Source organism: Cricetulus griseus (assembly GCF_003668045.3).
Source record: "Cricetulus griseus strain 17A/GY chromosome 1 unlocalized genomic scaffold, alternate assembly CriGri-PICRH-1.0 chr1_1, whole genome shotgun sequence".
Lineage (NCBI taxonomy): Eukaryota > Metazoa > Chordata > Mammalia > Rodentia > Cricetidae > Cricetulus > Cricetulus griseus.
The window spans coordinates 189035244-189050788 of record NW_023276807.1 but is presented as its reverse complement, the minus strand read 5'-3'; the positions used below and the strand labels follow the sequence as shown (position 1 = coordinate 189050788).

The following is a 15545-nucleotide window of genomic DNA, read 5'->3' as shown; positions in this document are numbered from 1 at the left end:
ACTATTTTGACTCAGCTGGCTGGTTAGCAAACTCTTGGGATTTGCCTATCCCACTCCTCAATGCTAGGCCACAAACACAGGAAGCCATGCCTGGCATTTTTTTTTTTTTTTAACATGGATGCTGAGGATTTTAATTCAGGCCCTCAGGCCCTCATGCTTGCAGGGCAAGCACTCTTACCTGAGGAGTCTTCCCCTCTGCTCCCTCTGACTTATTTTGCAATTAAAAGCAATCTAGGTCTACCTCTTCCATGTCTTAGAAGATAGTTTACAAAGTGAGTGTAATTTATTCTCAGTATTTGAAAGTAAGATCTGGTTGGAAGTCTGACTTAGGAGTATTCCCTTAAGTGTATGTTGACAATAACAGAATTTCCAGCCATCAGTGAGAAGTAGCACAGATCTAACTAGCATAGGTGAAAATATGAGGTAAAGCAAGTGTTTTCTTAGCAACACTGAAAATTTATCCTTGATGAGGTGAAAACTAAGCCTCCTGCTTTCCATCTGGAGACTCAGTTCTCCCTTTCATTTGCCAGCTGTCATAAAAGACAAGTACAGGCTTCAGAAAGGCGCAGAGCCCTCACTGGAAGGGGTGGCCTGCATGAGTTGCTCTTCAGCTCAGATTCAGCTGACTTCCTTCCCTTTCCCCTGCCCCAGGAGGACATTGCTGTTGCTGCTGCGGTTTTGGAGTCCCTCCTCAAGCTTGCCTTGCTGACTGGCCTGACCATCACTGTTTTTGGTTTTGCCTATTCTCAACTGGCTCTTGACATCTATGGAGGCGCCATGCTTAGTTCAGGATCCGGTATGTGCTAGACTCTGTAAAGGGTTTGTTCTGGTTTCTGAAGAGAAATGGAAGTGGCTCATGAAATTCAGGCTATGTGCACACATGGTTGACCCTGTCATTGTTGGGAGAAGCTTTGGATAGCTGGGGCTTTGGGGCTGTTCCCTCACTCTCAATGCCCAATCAGTGTGCAGTCTGGGCTTGCACTCAGTTCTTCGCCCTCACTTGAAGAAGTGGTGAATCCTTCTTGCTATTGGCTTTCCTCTCAGGTCTGAAATATATATATATATATATATATATATATATATATATATATATATATAATTTTTTTTCTCATAAGTATACTATTTTGCCAAGTACTTACCTGTATTTCCTCTAAGTGAGGGAGGAAAGCAGAGAGCAGGCTAGGATGGGTCTCTACTTGGTATCTGAGATAGTAAATGCCATGTAAATCTCAGAATGTGAAGAGTAAAAGCCTTAGAAAGATAACCTGGAGCCATTTGCCTAGAATAAAATTGATCTCAGCCATAAAGTTTTATATTTAATCTATTGACTCTTGGTTTGGAAGGCGAAAAGCACCATGGACTGTATCTATCATTGAAATACTTGGTCCCCAGGCTGCTGAGAATTTCAGTGTACTTGCTAGTCCTTGGGGGTATTTACCTGTTTCAAACTATGCTGGGCTCTAGACTGACCATATATTTGCAGTTTTTATTCTGGGATGGGCAGAGACATTTTTACATTCTCAGATCACTAAATAAGAACCTGGAAGATTCTCTGCTGACCCATCTCCATATAAAGGGCCCTGTCACTACAATTTTACACTTCCGTGTTTCAGTTGCCACAATGGGAACTGTAGCAGATTTTTGGTATTGGGTCGGGGGTTGGTGGGGGGGAGAACCTTGTTTCTACACCAGTGCAAAGGTTGTTAAATTTGAGGAAATACCTGCTGTGAAGCCTGTGATATGATTTGTGGCTCCCTGGGGTTTGTGCCTTAAGCAGTACATTTTCATCAGGCAACTGCTTGGGAGGCCTCATTAGGAAGCCATTAGGAAGTTTATGTGTAGAGATAGGGGATCCAACTGTTTCATACCTGCTCTGCCCCCTTAGAAAACAGTCCCCAAGAAACAGCCTCTGCTTTAACACAACCACAAGATGTTGCCAAGACGGGCTGTCCAATCATTATGCTCATTTGGAAGAGTAATTCATCCTAGATATATAAATTAACTACCATCATTATGTTGCCTCTGCCTCCCAAGTGCTGGTATTAAAGGCATGTGCCACCATCTCCTGGCTTCATTGCCTTCTACTTTTGACCAAGCTGTCACCAAGCTATCACCCTACAAAGCTCATTCATGTCCTGTCTGGGTAGCATCAGGGCCTCTGCACACATTGCCTGCTGGGTTTCCCACTTACCCCATTTCTCTTGTTCTTGCTCTTACTAGTGCTGGATGTCCAGATGAATTTCTTGGGTCAGGAAGCATTCACATCACTGTTCTCCCCAGCCCATCCCAATCAATTTTTCCTGATCACTTAAGTATTTTCATAAAATTTGACTTTGCCTAGAAATGATTCCTCCATTAAGTAGAAATGAATGTCATATGCATGGTTTGGCTTTATCACTATATTATACATATACATATAATATATATATACATATATATTATACATACCAGTTTATTTAGGTGCTAGGAATTGAACTTAGGGCCCTGAACCTGCTAAGCAAACACCCTTATCACTTTCAGCCCAAGATTAATCAGTTTTGTTTTTTTTTATTTATTTATTTTTTGTATGTGTGTGTATGTGTGTGTATGTATGGTGCTGGGTATCAAACCCTGGGTTTTGTGCATGTTAGACCATTGAGCTACATCCCAGCAACAGAATTGCTCTTAAAAAAGAATTTCAGATTAGCTGGGTGTGATGGCACACACCTTTAATCCCAGCACTTGGGAGGCAGAAGCAACTTGATCCCTTAGTTTGTAGTTTGCCTGGACTACAGAGCAAGTTCCAGGACAGCCAGGGCTATACAGAGAAACCTTGTCTTAAATGAATGAATAAATAAATAAATAAATAAATAAATAACAGATAATAAATAAAATAGACAAATAGGTAAATTTATTTCAGGCCAGTAAAAATTTACATCTTGTACACTCTTGTGTCTTTTTTAGTCTAAAGTTTTTGACATTTGTTAATACATGGATTCTGTTTTTCTTATCTTGTTTGTTTTTGAGGAAAAATCTTATGATGTATCCTTGGTATACCAGGCTAACCTAGAACTCACAGAGATCTGCCTGCCTCTGCCTCCTGAGTACCTCCTCCTCTGCACCACAATGCCCAGAAATCTTTTCTTTCTTTTTGTTTTTGAAATAATTTCTTTTTGAAATTTTATAAGTATGAATGTTTTACCTGTATGTATGTATATGCACTGCATGCATGCCTGGTGCCTTTAAAGGCTATAAGAGGGTGTTGGATCACCAGAAGTAGATTTAGACAGATATAAGCTATATGTGGATGCTGTGAACTGAACAGGGTCCTCTGAAAGAACAGAAAGTGCCCTTAGCCAGGCGTTGATGTTGCACACCTTTAATCCCAGCACTCAGGAGGCAGAGGCAGGTGGATCTCTATGAGTTCGAGGCCAGCCTGGTCTACAAAGTAAGTTCCAGGACAGGCTCCAAAACAATACAGAGAAACCCTGTCTCAGAACAAAACAAAACAAACAAAAAAACCAAAGTGCCCTTAACTGCTGAGCCATCTCTCCATCCCCCTTTTAAAAGTATTCTTACTGAGAAGTATTACTCTGAATAGAAGGTCCATAGTTTGCTTATCCTTTTCCTTTTTTTTTTTTTTGTTTGTTTGTTTTTTGAGACAGGGTTTCTCTGTGTAGCTTTAGAGCTTGTCCTGGAACTCACTCTTGTAGACCAGGCTGGTCTGGAACCCAAAGAGATCCACCTGCCTCTGCCTCCTGAGTGCTGGGATTAAAGGCAGCCACCACTACCCGGCTTTGCTTATCCTTTTTTCTGTTGCTGGTCAGTGTGGACGGTTGTGAATAGAATCACTGCACTTTTTGTGAACATGTGCAGTCATTTCTGTTGGATGAATACCTAGGGTGGAATTGCTGGGTAGCAGTTTGAATGATCATTTGTTTTATTAGAACTTGCTCATTCAGGAAGCATGGTGCTGCATGCTTGAAAGAGCTAATACTCAAGAGGTAGAAGCAGGAGGTCATCTTTGGCTACATAAAGAGTTTGAGGTCAGCCATGGCTCTGTGAGACACTGTTCCCCCAAAACCAAATGACAACAACAGCAAAAAAGGGGCAGGGGAGAAGGAAAGAAAGAGAAATTACTTGCTCATCTATTTTTTTATAATAGCCCTCTGAAAAGAGAGGAATCAATTCCATGATATAGTTTCTAATCTCTGATCTGAAATTTTTAAGAATTACACTTTGTGTGTGTGTGTGTGTGTGTGTGTGTGTGTGTGTGTGTGTGTGTGTGTGTGTGTGTGTGTGTACAGGTGCCACACATGTTTGGAAGTCAGGAAAGCTAATTTAGTTTTGGCAGCAAGCACCCTTACCCACTGAATCATCCCACTGGCCTTAAAAATGTATTGCTGGAGCCAGGCCGTGGTGGTACCTACCTTTAATCCCAGCAGAGGCAGGTGGATCTCAGTGAGTTCGAGGCCAGCCTGGTCTACAGAGTGAGTTCCAGGAAAGCCAGGACTATTACACAGAGAAAAATGTACTGCTGGATGTAACACCATATCACTTTATTTTAGGAAAAAGCACCAATTGGGGCTCTGGTTCTCACTGTGGATTGTGAAGGTTCTGTCTCAGGAGTTTGTTGCTGGTCTTGGGCCCTGGCTATTCTCAAAGGGTATTTGCAGCCTGTTCAATTGAGCTTCCCTTAATACATACATACTGGTGTCTTCAGTGCTCAAACTAGCAAGCATCACCTCTCTGCTGATTGAAAATGTTTGAAGCTTTGCTTGGTGGGCCGATAAGCTTTTGGTTGTTCAGTACAATATCTGTGCATGTATTCCTCACTGTCCTTTTGATTTTACCCGAGTGTTGTAGTCAGTGCCATGAGATCCTGGGAGTCCTCAGGTGTGCATGCAGTCTCCCATTGTTACCATCAGGTCCCATGACCCAGTTGTCTGAACACATGGTGGAGCTAACAATCTCTGCGGATTGTTTCCTTGTAGGTCCTGTGTTGATGTGTTCCTATTGTTTCTATGTCCTCCTGCTTGCAATCAATGGTGTGACTGAGTGTTTCACATTTGCTGCCATGAGCAAAGAGGAGGTTGACAGGTGGGTAACATAGAAAGTACACCTTTAATCGTGGCCTTTGGCCAAAATGAAATAACAGCTCATCTTTTTCTTTTCATTTTGAGCACGGATTTGTCTACACTTTTCTCAGAGGCCACACTATACTACTGGTGTGGTACCTCCTGAGGACCACCATTGCTCTGGCACAGTTTACCTAGTGTTTCCTACAATGGGGCTAGGAGGCCAGTATTTGGCTTCCTTTAATGGGGGATGGGTATCACCCTGGGAGAGTTGTATTTGTTAGTTGTGCAGACAACCTTAGGAAAAGCTAGTCTTCATTCCACTGCATCCCTGCTCAGACCCTAAGACTGAGCCTCAACTCCAGGGGGTTACTTTGCTTTTTCAAGAGGCAAATTCTTAGTGACTAGAGAGATTTTTCAGTGGTTAAGAGCCTGGCTATTTTTTCAAGGGACTCAGGTTCAAATCCCAGCACACATGTGGCAACTAACAATTTTTAGTAACTCCTGGGTTCTAACACGACAACCTCTTCTGGCCTCCTTGGGCAATGCATACATGTGGTACACAGATATAGATGTAGGGAAAGTACCCATATATATGCAAATTCTTGTCCCTAAGAAATGGATTTGTAGTTCTCCAGGAATCTCAGGATTCTGTGTCATCTTTCCTAAGTAGAAGGCTCAAAGACAGATATATTTCAACACAAATTTTTCTTACCTCTTAACTCCAGATTGGGCACCTGCCTTGGAGCCTTCACCAGTAGTTTTAACACTGGCTGTGATTAAAAATCTTCCATGGAGTTAGTTATAATCAGAGCTTCTTTTTTCTTTTCTTTTAATTATGTATGCAGTGTCCTGTCTGCATGTATCCCTGCAGGCCAGAAGAGGGCTCCAGATCTTACTATAGATGCCTGTGAGCCACCATGTAGTTTCGGGGAATTGAACTCATGACCTTTGGAAGAACAGCTAGTGCTCTTAACCTCTGAGCCATCTCTCCAGCCTAGAGTTTCTGGTTTGCCCTACTTGTACTACTCTTTCCTATCACATCTGTACAGTCAGTCAGTAGGCCCTTGGGGATGTATGTGTATTTTAAAATCCCTTTCATTATTCTGATGTGAAATAGCTTAATCTCTTTGGTCCATACCCAAGATCGTCTGCTTTTTGTATCCTAAATGCCAAAAATATTAGGGCAGTATCATAATATGTCATTGTAAGATGAGAAACATAAAAATGATAAGGGAGAGAGAATTTAGAGGGTGGTCTGAGTGGTGAGGCAAGTGGCCCTCCTATTTATCCACTGTCCCTTGATTTCTGGATCTTTGAAGCTTTCCATGCTGCCTCTGTTACCTTGAGTACAGTTGAGAACTTCAGAGGCTTGGTCTTAGGAGTGGAGTGAGGAAGGGGTAACCCAGAGTCAGGGAGTCCTTCTCCCTTCTCAGCAACCTCTCTTCTCATCTTAGACTGCTGAACATAGGAGCCTAGTGCCTTTGCTGTGTAGTGACTGGAGTGTAGCCAAGATGCTAGCCCAGATGGAAGCCATTGTCTTAGGGACTTCTGGTCTTCTCCCAGGTCAATAGGATTGGAATTTTTGAAGACTTAAGCTAGGGAAACTATTCATTACAAGCACCAAGCAACTCTGAATCTGAAGCTATGGAAACTGCTGGTCTGAGCACATCATGATCAGTGCACATGTAAATGCATATGACAGAAGCAGGAGTCCACGAAACAAAAAGCATCTCACTTATGCACAGGATACATTAATTATTTTTATTTTCTTGTATCTCATTCTTCAAAAAGAACTACATCTAAGATAAGATGGTTCAGTAGGTAAAGGTGCCTGCTGCCAAGCCTGAACACTGGAGTTTTAGCCCTGGGACCTACGTGGTTGAAGGAGAGAAGTGACTCCCTGCACGTTGTCCTTTGATCTCTACATGTGCCCTGCAGCACATGTGCACTCTCCTACACACACACAGACATGCCTACAAACAAACTAAATAAATACAAATATAATTTAAAAGCCTTAAAGACACATTATAACCTACTGAATTAATTCGTTAGCCTATTAGAAGATCACAACCCCTGATCTTAAAATAGTTGTTACCTTAGCCATTTAGGTTTATAGCTGCAGAACTGCTTTCCCCATGGATAAAAAGATTAACTTTGAAAAATACCATATTTCAATATTTGAAAGCTGCTTCTAACACTGAGTAATTTAAAAATAAAATTAATCTAAAGCATGCTAAGTGAGAGATGTGGCAGTGTGTAAACTAGGACTCTACCACACATTACACACTTTTGCCTTTATGCATTTCTTCCTATGTGGTCCTGGAACTTGCTATGTAGACCAAACTGGCCCCGAACTCACAGAGACCCAACAGCTTAAATTAAGGATTAAAGGTGTGCACCAATAGTCAGGGAGGGATTTTTTTAAGATTTTTTTATTTTGTTTATTATGTATACAACATTCTGCTTCCATGTATATCTGCACACCAGAAGAGGGCACCAGATCTCATTCAAGGTGGTTGTGAGCCACCATGTGGTTGCTGGGAATTGAACTCAGGACCTCTGCCAGAGCAGCCAGTGCTCTTAACCTCTGAGCCATCTCTCCAGCCCCAGGGAGGGAATTTTAATTAACAGTAATTTCAATGTTAATGTGGAGGAGGTGAGGCAATACTAAAACACATTTGAACTGTTTAAGAGAAACAGAAAGTCTTATGACCAGATCATGAAGAAATTTAGACAGCAGGTGGTAGCATTCTTTTCTTTTTAAAAAATATAATATTTTTAAGATTATATCATTTCCCAATTCCCTTTCCTCTCTCCAAACCCTCCCATGTGCCACCCATCTTGCTCTCTTTCAGATTTATGGCCTCTTTTCCTTTAATTGATGTGTGTGTTACTAAATATATAAATACAACCTACTCAGTCTTCATGATACTTGTATTATGTCCCAAGTGGGCTGACCACTTGGTATTGTATTGGATAACCATTTAGTGTGCTCTTCCCTAGGAAAGACTGTTTCTCCCACTCTGAGCATTCCTTAGTTGTACCAGGCTTTTTCTTTTGGGACACCTACCAGCTCCCAAATCATGACACAGAGACTTATTGGTCTTGAATGCTCGGTCTTTGCTTAGCTCTTTTCTTGCTAGCTCTCATAACTTAACCTGTTCTTTTTAATCTACATTTTTGCCTTGGGGCTTTTTACCTTTTCTTACTTTCTTGCTGTCTCTATGTTTGTCTGGCTAATGGCTACCTGGATTCTGGCCTCAGGCATGTCCCTTGTTTTCTCCTCCTCCTTCTCTCATTCCTCCTTTTTTTCTTTTCAAGCCTAGATTTCTCCTCCTGTTTATTCTCTGTGCCTGTTAGCCCTACCTGTCCTTTCTCTGCCTAGCTATTGGCTGGCCAGCTCTTTATTAGACCAGTTAGGTGCCTTAGGCAGGCAAGGTGAAACAGAAGCAACACATCTTTACATAATTAAACACACATCCATACATTGTTAAACAAATACAGCATAAACAGAAGTCACACACCTTTATACAGTTAAAGTAATATTCTGCAGCATAAACAAACGTAACACATCTTTGCCTAATTAAAATAATATTCCACAACACTTAGTTGCCTGTAGTTTAGTTCTTTGTGTAGGGTTGAAGCCTTTTTGGCTTTCCCCTGTCTGTTTTAACATGGCCATTGGTATTGTCTTTGTTCAGGTCATGTGCAAGCAGCCATGTTGGTAAGACTTCCATTTCTAGGGAACACAACGTCACAGTAAACTTCCTGTTCCTTTGTCCTACAGTCTTTCTGTCTCCTCTTCTGCAGAAATCCCTGAGCCTCATGTGTGGGAGTTATGTTGTAGATGGATAAGTTGGGACTGAGCTCCACAGCTCTACATTTTGATTAGCTATGGTTTTCTGCAATGGTCTCTGTCTATTGCAAAGAGAAGTTTTCTTTCTTTTTTTTTTTAAAAAGTTTATTTATTTATTTATTATATATACAACATTCTGCTTCCATGTATATCTGCACACCAGAAGAGGGCACCAGATCTCATTCAAGGTGGTTGTGAGCCACCATGTGGTTGCTGGGAATTGAACTCAGGACCTCTGCCAGAGCAGCCAGTGCTCTTAGCCTCTGAGCCATCTCTCCAGCCCAAGAGAAGTTTTCTTAATGAGGGCTAAGAGCTACACTTATATCTGAAGATTTGGAGCTAGGAACCTCAGAGCAGTAGTGTGGAGATACAAGCTCTTGTATGTTCATTTCTCATGAAAACAGATTTTCTCCTGAGAAGTAAATGATCATTCTTTATTAATTTTTGGCTGAAATTATACATCCTTTGTTGGAATACAGTGTGTGTGTGTGTGTGTGTGTGTGTGTGTGTGTGTGTGTGTGTGTGTGTGTGTGTGTGTGTGTGTGTGTTTCTTAATACAGGTTTCTGTAGTGCCATGACCTTGGTCAGTCCAAAGACCTATAACCAGGTATTCAGGATCATAGTGGCTTTCTTATGATCTGTAGTCAGATGAATTACTCACTGAACACACAACAGCTTTCTTACCACCTCTGATGTTCAGAACCAGGGTGGTGGCCTCAGAGGCTACCTAACTTGTGGACACAGCCTGGAGACCTACAGGGTTTAACTCTCTCAGCAACTATATATTCAGAGTATCTCCTGTGAAATAGGCAGAACCCAGATGCTGGGGATTTGGTTCATGGCTCCATCACAGACTTTCTGAGGACTGAGCATTAATTTTATGATGCCAAGACTCAGCTCTTTCCTTTGCAGAACCCTGAAGATGGGTGTTTGAAATCAGTGGTGAAAGAAGTAGCATAACTATTCGGCTCCAAAGTCCAAACAGCACTAGAGTTGTAGAGAGCTCGGGAAGTCAGCAATCAGGAAAACATCAGGAAGTGTCCAGGATTTGCTCACTGTTCACAGTTCATTCTGGAGGCCTATTTGTTTGCTTTGAGTGAGGGTCAGTTCCCGAGAGCATCACTTCCCAAGGGAAGCAGGGTGAATTACTGAAGCATCCATCCATTAGCCAAGTGGAATGCTCCTTAGTCCTTGGGTGAGTTCTCACCCTCACTGTGCTCGTTCATATCTCTGATGAACAAATTTAAGCTGCTCAGGATAGGAGTCATGCATATTAATTGCATGCCAGTGTCCTTAGCACCCCTCACATTCCTTTACTGAGTTGGCATTATTACCCAGGTCACATTCATGAAAGATTTCAGCTGAAAAGGACTTTTCTGTTTTGATTACAAACTATCACCTAATAAATGATTATCCTTAGAAGTTCAAGTATTGCCAGGTGGTGGTGATACGTGTCTTTAATCACAGAACTCAAGAGGCAGAGCAGGTGGATCTTTGAGTTCAAGGCCAGCTTGGTCTACAGAGTGAGTTTCAGGACAGCCAGGAATCCACAGAGGAACCCTGTCTTAAAAAAAAAAAAAAAAAAAAAAAAGTCTAAGTATCTTTAATTCTGTATGTTTTGTTTAGGGGCCAGGAAAAAGTCACATTTCCATGTTAACTATGTAGTATTCAGGGTTATAAAAACATGGGTTTTTCAGGACATGGAAGCACACACGTGTAATTTTAGCTCTTGGTAGCCTGAGGCAGGAAGATTATGAGTTTAAGGCCTGAGGATTGTAGATGTTGTTCAGTAAAGAAGGCTTGCTTAGCTGGGGGTGGTGGCACACAACTTTAATCTCAGCACTCGGGAGGTGACAGAGGGAGGTGGATCTCTGCGAATTTAACGCAGCATGGTCTACAAAGCAAGTTCCAGTTGTAGCCAGAGCTACACAGAGAAACCCTGTCTCAAAACAAAACAACAACAAAAAATAACCAAGGGCTAAGCCAGGTATTGTAGTTCAGGCCTATAATCCTTATACTCAGGAGGTTCAAAGTCAGTGTAGGCTACAAAGTGATACCCTGTGTCTAAAAAAAAGGAAAAGCATGGAGGCAAAGGAGCATGCCTAACATATGTAAGGCCTTGGGTTTAATCTAGCACAAGAACGGAACAAACCGTTCCTGCCCACAACACCTATAAAAACATTGGATTATAGGAATTCGTTTGGAGTAATGGGAATTTAGATCTTTCTGTGAGTTGATATGGCCACTTTTTTGTGTGTAATATTCTTGTCTTGGGGCAAGATACTTACCTCCTGACTTTGCTTGTCTCCCCAGGTACAATTTCACCATGCTGGCACTGTCTTCCTCATTTTTGGTCTTATCCTACCTCCTGACCAGTTGGTGTGGCAGTGTGGGTTTCATTTTGGCCAACTGCTTTAACATGTGCATTCGGATCACACAGAGCCTTTCCTTTATCCACCACTACTTCCAGAGGAGCCCCCACAAACCCCTGGCTGGCCTGAACCTCTCACCATTTCTTCTCGGGGTGTTTGCCCTCAGTGGTGGCATTACTAGTGTTTCAGAGGTAAGATCCCCTTCAACTTTCAAACAACTTGATTCTACAGTCTGTCAATGGTCCTCCCTCTAGACTTCCCTCTCCCACCCAGCCTGAACAGACTGATCAAGTGTTTGTCTGCTACATCTTCTCCAGACCTATAAAGCAGTACCTAATACCTAACCTCATCACTGTGTCTTTTATCTGACTTAGAAGCTGGATGATAGGGATGGAGAGATGGCTCAGTGAGTAAGAGCACTTACTGCTCTTTCTGAGGACAAGGTTCAGTTCCCAGCATCCATATGGTGGCTCATAGCCATCTGTAACTTCAATTCTAGGGATATGATGCTTTCTCTAGTCTCTTAAGCATGGGGCACACACACACACACACACACACACACACACACACACACACACACACACACCGTGCTCATATGTTTATAAACATAAAATAAAATAAAGAAACCTTAAAAAAGAAGTTGGATGATAACTTTTCCCTGGTTTTCCTGGCAGTAACACTAGTTTCTCTTCCCAGACACTCCTGTGCTGTGAGCAGGGCTGGCCTGCTAGGCTGGCACACATTGCTGTGGGGACCATCTGCTTAGGAGTGACCCTTGGGACAGCATTCTTCACAGAGACCAAGCTGATCAACTTTCTCAGGACTCAGTTGGGTAGATCCAGACTCAGTGACAAAATGACATGACTTTGATGATGCTTTGACTTTTGGTACCTGGACCCACCATGGAGTGTTTCTTGAATAGCATGTGTTGCTGTGCAAAAGTCCTGCTATGGAGTGAGAGTCACCCCATAAGTGGGGTAGCAGAGAAGAGACCACCCAGTCAAAGTCTTCCAACCAAAGGAGGGCTTTAAGTGAAGACCAAAAGCCATTTTGTTAATGAATTAGTTCCCTTTGCGTGTGATTGACCTTTGAAGTTACATCTTCTAATAAACTCTGTCTTAGATGGTAATAGTCATCTTTTGGCCAAGAAGAAGCAATGTAGCCATTGACTATCACAGGAGTCTGTTAAGGAGCTCCTGAAGTTACACACCAAACAAGAACAAAGTGTGGTCTAAGAACTGTGGCTTTCCCTGTGTCAGTTCTGTGGTTCTAGTTTTTAGAGAAGAAAAAATCCTGCTCAGAAGTATTTTTGAAATAATGTTTGCTGTCCTGGGGATTGAACCCAGGGCCTTATTTGTGCTAAGCAAGCTCTCTACCACTGAACTATATCCATTTCCCAGCCCTCACAATGATAAAACCAAGAGATTCGGATCATATTTCCCAGAAGGAGTTAGGGAGGATCTTTGCTGTCATGGTCATGTTGTATCTCCCAGAGCAACTCCTGTCCCAGAATAGGCTCAGGATTTCTTAACTGTAGAGTGTATGCGAACTGTCAGATGGCTTTTGATCTAGCCACTTGAAAGAGGGCTACTTTGTCCCTTAAGGGGTGCTGCTTTGATGCTTTCTTTAATTTTGCCATGGAAGTCTCACAGGTGATGACCACACTTACATAGACACCTCTTTTTATCCTTAAAATAAAACAGGATAAATTGCATGTGGCAAGAATCAGTCATACCGTCTTCACTTACCCGTTATTTCCAGTACTGGTCAGTACAACTGTATTCTAGCGCAGAACAAGAGTGGCAGGCCCTCATTCATGAGTCAGGCTTCCTGCACCCTGCACGACGCTCTTGCAGGTGAGATCATCAGGCCTTTCTCTGGGTTGTAAAATAGTTTTCTTTTTTACCTTTTAATTCCCTTTTTGATATGGTTTCCCTTTGGCACTGTATGCACAAACTTTATCTTGACTGTCAATAGTTAATAATCCTCTGGCACAATATCCTTAGAACTTCCATATTTGCCTCTAGAGGGCCAACAAGGGCGACTAGTCTTGTGTATTAAAGAGCATGCATTGGGCCAGGAGTGGTAGCACACATCCTTAGTCCCAGCATTCACACTTAGGAGGCACAGGCAGGTGGATCTTTGTGAATTTAAGGCCAATGATTCTCAAAAACAAACAAACAAACAAAAAACAAAACAAATAACAAAAACCATGCTGATGAATAAAGGTTGGAGCGTGCGCCAAAAGATGAACTGTAATCCGGGAAGGTAAAGTCTCTTTATTCAAGAAAACACCAGGGCAAAACGCAGGCCAGAGCGAGGTTACAGGAACCCAGCAAGCACGGCCAGAAAAGGGACTAGGGTCTTCCGGTGCAGCCCTTAAGAAGCTCCCTTACATCACCCTGGCTTTCCTTCACCACGCCCTTATGGGCAAGTCCCGGGTCCACCTGGCACCTGTCCCAGGACTATTGGGCGGGGCTAGGGTTCTCCCTACACCATGCATTTATCTTTTTTTTTTAATTGAGTGTGAATGTGTGCAAGTTTGACACTCATGTGCTGATGGAAGTCAACAACTTTTAGGAGTTGGTTTTCTTCCTCTGTGAGATCCAGGGACTGAATTAGGTTGTCAGACTTATGTGGCAAGCATCTTAATTTGCTGAGCCACATTGCCAGCCAGTGCATCATTTAAAACCGTTTTCTTGGAGCAAATGCCAAGAGGCCCAAACATCAAGAGTCAGTAGCACAGCAAGACTGGGGCCCATGGTTTTTGTTCTGTTACGGCACTGGAGAGCTATGCAGGTGCTGTAAAACTGAGCTATACCTCTAGCTCTTTATAAGAGTTTTATTTTGAGACAAAGTCTTATTAAGATGCTTAGATTGGGGGAGCCGGGTTCCACCTCCTTTGCCGTTGATACTGCTGACCTGGGACCCCTCATCCCAGTCCGGCACTACCACCATGGCGAATGTGTACTTCTTGGATGGGATTCTGGTGTTTGGTTTGCTCTTTGTTTGCACCTGTGCCTACTTCAAGAAAGTAACTTGTCTCAAAACCTGGCTGTTCTCAGAGAAGAAAGGAGTTTGGGGTGTGTTTTACAAAGCTGATGTGATTGGGACCCGGCTGCATGCTGCTGTTGCAATTGCCTGCATTGTAATGGCCTTTTACATCCTGTTTATCAAATGAACTCCAAAGTATACCACTCATCAACTGCCAACCAAGGAGATAAAGATGAAGAACTTGTCGGAAACCTGGACCCAGTGTAGGAGAGTTCAGCTAAAATCATCAGTATCCCTAACATGACACCGCAGCATCTGCCTGCCATACGTGGGGAAAACTCATGGTCACTGTGGCACCAGTGCTATAACACTTCTTACAGTTTTGGGCGAGGGGCCTGAGGATTTAAATTAAGACAAGAAAGGGTGTCATTCATGCAAGGAGAAGGCCGTTTATTACAAAAGGAGGGAAGCCTTATATACCAGTCAGCAGGCATGGTGGAATACTACCCAGGTCAGAAGTTTATATTCCCAGGCCCCTCCAAAAATAAGGATGGGCGGATAACAGGAACTTGAGTTCAGGCCTTAACGGAAGGAGGGAAACAAGAAGTACTTGCTAGATAAGCTCCTAGTCACAAGCTGGTCTGGAGATCCCTATGGGGGAAGGGCCCAACAGGTACCCCTTTTATATATAAACAAATAGAGCATCTGTCTTAGGTTGCCCAGGACATCAACATCTGCCTTACCCATCATTGAAAAGTGTGCCCAGGCCCCAAAGACCCTCTGTCTTAGGTTAACAGAGTCTTACCTGTCATTGATTGCTCACTTGTCTTGCAGGCTCAGCCATACCTGCACCTAGGGGTTATCCGCTACCAAGGAAAGCATGATTTGCTATGTTTGAAAATGGTGCTGGGGGCTGGAGAGATGGCTCAGAGGTTAAGAGCACTGACTGTTCTTCCAGTGGTCCTGAGTTCAATTCCCAGCAACCACATGGTGGCTCACAACCACCTTGAATGAGATCTGGTGCCCTCTTCTGGTATGCAAATATACATGGAAGCAGAATGTTGATACATAATAAATAAATAAATAAAAAGAAAAAAAAGAAAAGAAAATGGCACTGGTTTGGCCTCCTTCCCATGCGGCAAGGGCAGACTAAGGCTAAAGGGGCACTGCCCAGGGCCATAATCCCGAGGGCTAGTGACCCACTCCATTCCTTAGTTAATTGACCTGTCAGCAGTAGCCCCTTTAAGAGGGAGTCTCCTGAAA

General features: G+C 42.8%; 2 protein-coding genes across 3 annotated transcripts in view; both read left to right on the top strand.

Annotated features, from left to right (window-relative positions):
- The window catches only part of Rft1 (RFT1 homolog), a 39875-nt gene extending 27458 nt beyond the window's left edge, over nucleotides 1-12417 (top strand). For both annotated transcript variants that reach the window (XM_035452361.1, XM_027389583.2), the window contains 4 exons: nucleotides 652-796; nucleotides 4974-5079; nucleotides 11230-11479; nucleotides 11985-12417. In XM_035452361.1, the coding sequence (XP_035308252.1) occupies nucleotides 652-796; nucleotides 4974-5079; nucleotides 11230-11479; nucleotides 11985-12152 (669 nt within the window). In that variant the 3' untranslated portion in view covers nucleotides 12153-12417. The remainder of the gene's footprint in view (nucleotides 1-651; nucleotides 797-4973; nucleotides 5080-11229; nucleotides 11480-11984) is intronic.
- Nucleotides 12418-13511: 1094 nt separating this feature from the next.
- LOC100774928 (protein kish-B-like) lies at nucleotides 13512-15298 on the top strand. The gene has a single exon (XM_035452362.1). The coding sequence runs from the start codon at nucleotides 14245-14247 to the stop codon at nucleotides 14467-14469; it is 225 nt and encodes a 74-aa protein (XP_035308253.1). The 5' UTR covers nucleotides 13512-14244; the 3' UTR covers nucleotides 14470-15298.
- Nucleotides 15299-15545: the final 247 nt, after the last annotated feature.